Here is a 10,324-nt window from a genome sequence, read left to right as displayed (position 1 = left end):
ATCAAGAAGGATTTTCTAGACGTGTAAAAATGATCTTGTTTTCAGAAAAAAAAACAAGTCAAAATGAAGTGAGTTTTTGCTTAGAACAAGCTAAATAATCTTTCATTGGGTTAAGAAAAAAAATCTTATTTCAAACAAAAAACAAATTTATTTTTCTTACCCCATTGGCAGATTATTTAGCTTGTTTTAACTCTTGTGCGTTCAAAAAAAAGTTACACATAGGTGCAAAACGGACAAAAATGTCCAAAAAATTTCATAAAAAATATGATTTATTAATATTTGTTTCCACTTTGACTGATGTCGATTTTGTTTAACCAGCATCAGTTCTATCCATAGATACCAAACATTCATTCATTTTCAGAGTTGTAACCCTTTTGGTTTGTTTGCATAATGCCACAGGTGTTTTTTAATGAAAAAAATAAAAAATAGTAGTAATTTCCATATACTAAATGCTTTTCTTTGCTTATTAGATTCTTGGGTGTGTCAGTAAAAAACAACAACATTCATTTTGAGGCACTTATATTTGTTATGTAGTGTTAGATTTTTTTAATTTTTTAATTTTTTTATATACAGTCATGGCCAAAAGTTGAGAATTACATAAATATTGGAAATTGGAAAAGTTGCTGCTTAAGTTTTTATAATAGCAATTTGCATATACTCCAGAATGTTATGAAGAGTGATCAGATGAATTGCACAGTCCTTCTTTGCCACGAAAATTAACTTAATCCCGAAAAAAACTTTCCACTGCATTTCATTGCTGTCATTAAAGGACCTGCTGAGATCATTTCAGTAATCGTCTTGTTAACTCAGGTGAGAATGTTGACCAGCACAAGGCTGGAGATCATTATGTCAGTCTGATTGGGTTAGAATGGCAGACTTCACATGTTCAAAGGAGGGTGATGCTTGAAATCATTGTTCTTCCATTGTTAACCATGGTGACCTGCAAAGAAACGCGTGCAGCCATCAATGCGTTGCATAAAAAGGATATTGTGGCTACTAAGATTGCACCTAAATCAACAATTTATAGGATCATCAAGAACTTCAAGGAAAGAGGTTCAATTCTTGTTAAGAAGGCTTCAGGGCGTCCAAGAAAGTCCAGCAAGCGCCAGGATGGTCTCCTAAAGAGGATTGAGCTGCGGGATCGGAGTGCCACCAGTGCAGAGCTTGCTCAGGAATGGCAGCAGGCAGGTGTGAGCGCATCTGAACACACAATGAGGACAAGACTTTTGGAAGATGGCCTGGTGTCAAGAAGGGCAGCAAAGAAGCCACTTCTCTCCAGAAAAAAACATCAGGGACAGATTGATCTTCTGCAAAAAGTATGGCGAATGGACTGCTGAGGACTGGGGCAAAGTCATATTCTCCGATGAAGCCTCTTTCCCATTGTTTGGGGCATCTGGAAAAAGGCTTGTCCGGAGAAGAAAAGGTGAGCGCTACCATCAGTCCTGTGTCATGCCAACAGTAAAGCATCCTGAGACCATTCATGTGTGGGGTTGCTTCTCATCCAAGGGAGTGGGCTCACTCACAATTTTGCCCAAAAACACAGCCATGAATAAAGAATGGTACCAAAACACCCGCCAAAAGCAACTTCTTCCAACAATCCAACAACAGTTTGGTGAAGAACAATGCATTTTCCAGCACGATGGAGCACCGTGCCATAAGGCAAAAGTGATAACTAAGTGGCTCTGGGACCAAAACGTTGACATTTTGGGTCCATGGCCTGGAAACTCCCCAGATCTTAATCCCATTGAGAACTTGTGGTCAATCCTCAAGAGGCTGACAAACTCCAAGAAGTGATTATGAAAGAATGGGTTGCTATCAGTCAGGATTTGGCCCAGAAGTTGATTGAGAGCATGTCCAGTCGAATTGCAGAGGTCCTGAAAAAGAAGGGCCAACACTGCAAATACTGACTCTTTGCATAAATGTCATGTAATTGTCGATAAAAGCCTTTGAAACGTATGAAGTGCTTGTAGTTATATTTCAGTACATCACAGAAACAACTGAAACAAAGATCTAAAAGCAGTTTAGCAGCAAACTTTGTGAAAACTAATATGTGTGTCATTCTCAACTTTTGTCCACGACTGTATATGCCAAATTTGACAAAATGGCACAATCTAGTACAAATTATAAAAATGTACAATTTGAAGCTTTGCCGATAGAACGAATGCCTATTAGCAAATATTGCGTAATTTTATAGTCAAATGGCCCTGGGTTAAAAAAATTGCAGTTTTAATGGGTTTCAACATGGACATTTTTGTTCTTAAGGTCCTGAGTGTGAGTATTTTTTGTACGGAAGGTAAAATTGTTTTTTTTGAAGGAAATGGTGAAATATTAAAATTTCAATAAAAATAAACACCTGAGCCAAAATGTATGCAGTTGGCATTAACACAAGCACACTTATAACAAAAAACTAATCTAAAATGGACAAAAATGTCCATAACTTCGCTCAAGGGTTAAGTAAAAACACACTTAATTTTGACTTTTCTGAAAAGAAGACAATAATTTTTACTCGTCTAGAAAATTATTCATGATTTAAACATTTTTAGATATTTTGGCTGGAAACAAGACAAAAAAACTAAGAAAGAAAAACAATTTTTTTGCAGTGTAATCTAGGTTATTCATTTTAGGTAATGGAATCTGACTACTTTTTAGATTGCATTGATTACCATTTTAGAAAACTTGTTTTAAAAATACAATTAAACATACTATATTGATATATATATAAAAAAAAAAGCTTTCCATCGATGTATGGTTAGTTAGGACAGGACAATATTTGGCTGAGATACAAATATTTGAAAGTCTTCCAGGTTGGAAATATTCTTGTCCAGACGTCTAGATTAAACACATACCGAAGGTCACTGGATGTAATTATTTGTTTCACACCTGGTTTAATTGCTTGAGAGGTTCTTTTCCCCCCATACATTTAGAAGCATGGTTTGCAAATTTATTTACATGACATTTGTAAATATAGTCAAAGCTAAATGCACTCTTAAAAATAAAGGTTCTTTATTGGCATCAATAGTTCTATGAAGAGCCTTGAACATCCATGGAACCTTTCAAATGCAGAAAAAAAAATTCTTATAGTCGAAAAAGGTTCTTTAAAATGGTTCTTTTGAGAAATGTTCACTTAAAGTTTCTTTGGGGAACCAGAAATTGTTTCTTTTTGATTGCATCACTGCAAAAACACTCTTTTGGAGCCTTTATTTACAAAGGAAAGTCTAAAAGAGGCAAAAGAAAAGTATGAATATGTAATCCATTAAAAAGTAACTGTAGTCTGATTATGAGCATTTTTTAGATGTAATATACTCTAAAGTACTTGATTTTTGGAATTTGATTACATATTCCAGATTACATGTAATCAGTTACTAACCAGAATAGACATCACCATACTTCCATAGTTAACTGATTACATGAGCAATTGCTATTTATTTATTTTTTGCATTACAAGTTTTCTGAAATGTTGTGTTTAAATATGCAAATAATGCATTATCTAACTAAATATTCCTGTAGCTCAAATGTAGATTGTAATGTCAGCAATGACAAAATCATGGGTTTGATTCCCAGGGAAGGCATTTACTGATGAAATGCTTAACTTAAATGCAATGTGAGACACTTTAGATAAAAGCATCTGCCAAATGTATAAATGTAAATTTGCACTAATTTGCATACATTTCCAGCACATAATTCTGAAGATTGAAGCCAAATTCAAACCCTTTTCATTTTGTTGACATACTGTATGAAAGGTTTTTCCAGAGGGGATTTTGGATTTCTGTGTTTATCACTCCATAATCAGAAATTACTGTCAACAGACAGAAAACACACTTTTTTAAACCATGTGTACAGAAGTCAACTGTTGTATAAATCAGTGTAAATAAAATAAAAACAAACCATAGAAATATAGAGAGGAATAAAACTAAAGTTTGGTGTTTGCAGTGCTACTTTTAAAAGTAATCCATTACAATATTGCATTACTCCCTGAAAAAGTAACTAATTACGCTGTGTTATGTTACTTTTGTGTTACTTTTTAAATCTGGGCAGGGCTTGTTTGTTTTTAATTGAAAAAGTTAAAAACTATTTTTGTCAAATATAAAAGCCCTTTCACAGCAAAAGCCTTAGGCTAAAGGAAAAGCTAATTTACGTCTGAACAGTAAAATGCAGAAAAAGAAAGTTCAACACTCTTTTGCAAAAAAAAAAAAAGAAGAACAAATGTTAATATTGAGTAATTTTTCCTTATTAGTGTGGTTGAATTGGATCTTTGAAGGTCACTGGTTAATTTAATAGGAATAAATACATAAAATATATTTGTATTATTTAACATATTTAATTATTGGAGGTTTGTGTCATATTCTGAGTTGCATTTCACTGTTTTTATTAATTTTTGAGGAACTGTTTTTGTGTGAGTGAGATGAATTAACACATGCACTGCAAAAAATGCTTTTCTTACTTAGATATTTTGGCTGGAAACAAGACAAAAAAAATCTAACAATTCTTAAATCAGGAAGGATTTTCTAGACAAGTACCAATTATTTTTTTGTTTTCAGAAAAAACAAGTCAAAATTAAGTGCGTTTTTTGCTTGAAACAAGCAAAATAATCTGACAATGGGGAAGAAAAATAATATTGATTTTCTAGATGTGTAAAAATTATTTTCTTGTTTTCAGAAAAAAAACAAGCCAAAATTACGTGATTTTTTCTTAGAACAAGAAAAATAATCTGCCAATGGGGTAAGAAAAAAAATCTTATTTCAAACAGAAAACAAGATTATTTTTCTTACCCCACAGGCAGATTATTTTGCTTGTTTCAAGCAAAAACACACTTTTCTGAAAACAAGACTATAATTTTTACTTGTCTAGAAAATCCATCTTGATTTAAGAATTTTTAGATATTTTGGCTGGAAACAAGACAAAAAGTCTAAGTAAGAAAAGCATTACCCCAAAACTCCTTAAAGATTAGAATTTTCTATCCAATTTCTTAAAAAAAAAAAAAAACATGCTGTGAACCATTGACCAGTGTCTGTAGTATCCATGTAAAACATGCATCTAAAATCTGCAATCTTTTATTGCAATGAAAACATGAGCAGGGTTTGCAGAGAGTGAAATGTCACGGGTTATGAATGTGATTTATTACAAGACACTGACTCATCCTCGCTGTGACGGGTTCACATCACGCAGCGCTTGTAGAGTTCAAAAGGAAGTGAATGTGATTTATTCAGGATCTTGTGTGAGGACTCCAGCTTTAGTTATCGGTCGGCTCTTTCGCTCGCAGCTGACGTCAATTCAACGGCTGGTTTATTCAGCTCGGCGAGTGAAATGAGTCTGACAGCGGCAGAAACGGCACACGCTGACGGTCATTAGCAGATTTCAGACGCCGCTGGCTCAGGACCGCAGACTGTGAATCAGCGGCGTTCGCTCAGATCTGCATCTCAAGTGTAAACAATGGAGTTTGACAGAGAGGAGGTTCTGGAGGTCAAAGTCATTGTGCGAATCTCGGCTGATTCAGTCTCTGTTTACAGAACACAAAGCGGGTAGTTAGTAACCGAGTGGCTGTTGTACATATGGTATAGACAAGAGCCTTGAGCAAACACAGCATGTTGAGACAAAGGAACAGGACACCTGAGACCCTTAATGCCCCAGAAACATTTAATCTGTCATCACGTCTGGAACGGGGCACGGGGCTCCGGAGCGATTCTTATCCTCGTGTTTATTCACGGTTTGGAGATGCTGAACAATCGAGTCTTTGCCAAACCCTCATGTGACGACGCTTACCTAAAGCGCTCACCGTCGCATGACGACGTCCGTCTCACGTTTCACATTTGACAAAAAACACAAGCTCGGTGACAAGAATCTGAAAGGTTTTTATTACTTTTTTCCATTTATTAAAGAGAATTTCTTTACAACATACATTTAGCTGTGAATCAGATGTGGGAGAGGGCCGGTGACAAAACCATATCATACAAGAGTACAAACTCGTCTAGTGGCGTCTAGAAAGGCACCAACACGGGGACCTCCGTCCGCAGGAGGAGACGCGCGGAGAAATTCAGACGGCGCCGGCCAATTCAACATTTACAAAGCCAAAACTAGAATCCTGGATGTCAAGTGTGTCAAAATAGTTAAAGACCAATCCCTCATGTCACATCACAACCATAGAGCTAGAAAATTATATTAATCGGAATCTGTCACAAACATTGAAAACATTAATCTGTTTCCTAATATTATTGGAGTGCATATCTACACAGGAGCCAGCCTGTATTCACTGCCTAGAAACTGTGTTTGATCATATACATTAGAAAGCTGTGTGTGTTCGGGACAAACATCATATCTGATTCGTTCGTGTGTTTTTCTCTTATTGCCTCGAAGCAGCCAGATCCACAGATACACAACAAGTCATCTACAAACAGTGTAAAAACATCATCTGGACTTTGTGAAAAGTAAAAAAAGGACAAACGAAACCAAACATTCTTCCAGCACGACTCCAACGATTCATTGGCACGATCAGAAATCAAGCACAGAGTCAGTTGTGGTTAGCAAAGGGACCAGAGTCGACGACGACAACACCTACATTCTTAAATTACGTGTTTTTTTGTTTCTTTTTTTTAATCAAACGAGGGAAACAAACGTCATCATAAGAACTACGACAGTTAACGGCTAACAAACGCTTCACTACTCAGGGGTGTAAGGCACAAATTTACAGGTGGAAGGAGAAAAACAGGCTTGTTCGGACACGATTGTGGACGGGACGAGAAAAACGTACGTTCGAAAGCGTCTTAAGTGCGGCTCGTCCTCCACGCTTCTTGATGAAGAGCTGAGATTCAGGAGTTCCTGTCTGTGGGCCGTAAGCTCTTCCCACAAGAAATATTCCTTTCCGTAGGGACGGACGGACGCTTGCGTCGTCCACAGAGTTAGAAGTACTGGCTCCAGTTTAATGACTTTAAATAATTTCACACTTGATTAATTCAAATTAAAACGTCGTTCCCATCTCATTTGAGCTTGAACGAGATGCTCTTTCTCTGCGAAAGCACTTTATTAAAAAATAAATACAACCTGCTATTAGTATTAACAGTCACGTGTTATTTAATCGACAGTTTCAGTAGATGTGTTGAACTCTTGCACCAAGGCAGAACTCGATTGCTTTGTCCAGTAACGGTAACACTGAGACGCACGGCGGTTTTTCACAGTTTTTCCATTGCAAACTCTAGTGCGTCCAAGTGCTTGGCGTCTGTACAAATGCGCCCGCCTCCGATGTGCTTTTGGCAACCACCGCCTCAGCCGGAGTTCCTCCGGAGTTCCTTCGTCCTCCGGGAACGGGGACTCATCAGCCTGAGCTCGACATGTATTACAAAATATACAAAACAAAAAGAAAAGTGAGTTGCATTTCCTGTACACGGCTGTACAAAGCAGACGCACTTTCACGTTCCCCCGTCTTTCCCCCCGCAGCGATTATGTGCAGGAGTCGCTGGACTTGACTTTCGTGGAAAGGGACACCAGCGAGGGTTTCGGAGGGACGTCGGGCTTGAGCTGCCTGGAGCCGCAGCGCGGCAGAGAGCCGTAGGAGCTCAGGCTGGGGTGGCGCGTCAAGCCGAGGACCGGCGGCGGAGAGGTGACGTGCATGGAGTCCACCCGTTGCGGGGCGGGTGGAGGCGTCTCCACGCGGAAGCTGTGGTTCCTGGACATGTGGGACGAGTTGGACGAGTTGGTGTTGTGCTGTTTCTTAAGACCCGAGCTCATTGGATAACCACGGCCGTAAACGGACGAATGCACGTCTAGCCTCTTGCCCATTTGCGGAACGGCCGGCGGAACCACGGCGCTCAGAGACGCTTCTCGTTGGGGGACGCGAGGCGGCGCGACCTCGCCGTCCGCCAGGCTGAAGCCGTGACCCGGGCTTTTGAGGGACTTGTACTCCAGCGTAGCGGCCTGATCATCCACAAGCTCTATGCGGTGCGGCTGCTCCACGTATTCGTGTTGGTAAGCCTGCTGATGTTGAGGCAAAGGCAGGACTACAACACTGGGGATGTGTCCCGGAGACGCCCGCAGAGGCAAATCCGTCGGGATGACCGGAGAGCCCATGGAGGCCAAGTCTTTGGTGCAGGCGTTGATCAGGTTCTGGTTGCGCTCCCACTCGCGGCTGCCCCGGCTGGGCTTGCGCCGCGGCTGCATGGGCGTGGACTCGGGTGTGGGCAGGGCGGTCAGATCCAGGTGCTGGTCGGCTTTGATGAGCATCTTGCCATTGGTCAGGCGTCCGTTGTGCATGAGCGGCGTCAGAATGGCCTCCGGCCGGCCGTCCTTGGCTTGCGTCTCGAACAGCCCCGTCAGCTTGGTTACGCTGTTCATGGAGCCTCGTCTGGACTGAACAGAGTCCTTGTCTTTGCGGCCCGGCAGCTCAAAGTCCCGCCGCCGGTGGTGATCGCACACGCAGTAGACGATGATGCCGGAGAAGATGGCGCCCATGACGAAGGCGAGGATGACGGCGATGGCCAGGAGCGTCACGGGGACCATCTGATCACGGTCTCGGTGGTACGTCTCACGGATCACACCTGCAAACAGAGTTTTGCAATACGTTAGAAAATGACCAAAGTTTGCGTAGAATGCAAATCTAAACCTCGAGGGTTGTTCACACAGAATGCATTTTTCCATTCCAATGCACTACTTTTCCAAAGTTTTCTCTATGCAAACACACACTAGACGGATACTTGGATACAACAGCTTTAGAGCCAATCAGAATTACCTCAGTTTTTCAGAGTTAAATTGAAGGTAATTTGCCTCCAACCAAAGCTTGAGTTCTTTAATGCAATTTGTTAATGCAGGCGGAGGAAACACTGAGGTGAATGTCATCTGCATAACAGTGGACGTTAAACCCATAGAGTTTGATTATTTGCACAATTGGTAGCATATAAATAGTAAAAAGGAAAAGGCCTAAAACAAAACCTTGAGGTACAGCAGAACTGATGGATTTGGTAGATCATGTGTGGTTCTCGTAAAGAACAAATTGTTGCCTCCCAGTAAGATAGTAAGTAACTAATTACATTAGTTACCTTTTATGGAAAGTATTGCGTTATGTTACTTTTGCATTACTTCTTAAATCTGGGCAGGGGTTGCTTGTTTTTTAATATTACTTATAAAGTAATGCATTACAATGTTGCGTTACTCCCTAAAAAAACCTAATTGCTTTAGTTATGTGTTACGTTACTTTTTAAATCTGGGCAGGGCTTGCTTGTTTCTTTAAATATTTTTATGCAAACATGAACTAGACAGATACATTTGACTACTGCACTGTGTTGGGGAAAGTTACTTTTAAAAGTAATGCATTACAATATTGCATTACTCCCTAAAAAGTAACTAATAATGTAAGTTACCTTTTATGGTAAGTATTGCGTTATGTTACCTTTGCATTACTTTTAAAATCTGGGCAGGGCTTGCTTGTTTGTTTTGAACTGAATCTGTTTTTTAGTGAGTGAGATGAATTAATGCATGTTCACATTTATTCTAGAACTAAAGTAACATCTTTCTCCTGATTTCTCTCAACATGGGGACAGGAGAGCTTTCAATCAATACATGTGAAAATAAAAGTAACAAGATAATTTCTTGTAAATTAAAAAGTTATGCATTACTTTACTAGTTACTTGTAACGCATTACTCCCAACAATGCTACTGCATTCACGTCTGATGTCTTTTGCAGCATCTTCAAAAAACCTGGCACTCAAGTTAAAATAAGCTCTACTTTTAAAAAATGTCTTGAGACCTTGCATTTTCCCCCATTTTTCAACGGAAAAACGTGTTCTGTGTGAATCGTCCCTTAAGCAGCCACGTGCACGTCGATGCATCCTTAAAATCAGGACTGCAGTATTAACCTGCAATATAGACACCTAATGAGAGAAATAATGTGCATTTCAACTCGTAGATGAAGCTGTGATGTGTCCTCTGAGAGATACACTATTGTAGTGAGAAATAATGTTAGCAGATGTCTCAATCTATTCAATAGCTGATGAATTAGGTTAGATTCCCATTTCCATTCTCATCCAAACACCACAAGCCACGAAATTCTCAGCAGATCGGCCGTTTAAAATACACACAGGTGCTGCTATATTTCCACAGAGGCAAATAAATCCAGTGTTTTACAATTGTTGCAAACTCATAAAAGCTAATTCATTAGACAAGGCAGAAGTGTGTTACCGCTATTCAGCGGGGAGCACAGACACATTAACACACGCGCAGACCGCACGGCTAGTGTGGGTCCAGATTTTAGAGCTCCAGACGTTTAATGGACTCTGAGTCTCGACTGGTTTTGAATATTGGTGGCTCTCTCATGAGGGCTGTAGGAAGCGCTCCGGATCTT

At 39.7% G+C, this 10,324-nt stretch overlaps 1 protein-coding gene across 4 annotated transcripts in view; it reads right to left on the bottom strand.

Annotated features, from left to right (window-relative positions):
• Positions 1 to 5,829: 5,829 nt before the first annotated feature.
• The window catches only part of LOC141286624 (semaphorin-6A-like), a 114,895-nt gene continuing 110,400 nt past the window's right edge, over positions 5,830 to 10,324 (bottom strand). For all 4 annotated transcript variants that reach the window (XM_073818676.1, XM_073818677.1, XM_073818678.1 and 1 more), the window contains one exon: positions 5,830 to 8,525. In XM_073818676.1, the coding sequence (XP_073674777.1) occupies positions 7,432 to 8,525 (1,094 nt within the window). In that variant the 3' untranslated portion in view covers positions 5,830 to 7,431. The remainder of the gene's footprint in view (positions 8,526 to 10,324) is intronic.

Source organism: Garra rufa, chromosome 15, assembly GCF_049309525.1.
Source record: "Garra rufa chromosome 15, GarRuf1.0, whole genome shotgun sequence".
Taxonomy (NCBI): domain Eukaryota; kingdom Metazoa; phylum Chordata; class Actinopteri; order Cypriniformes; family Cyprinidae; genus Garra; species Garra rufa.
This window is presented reverse-complemented; position numbering and strand designations above follow the sequence as displayed.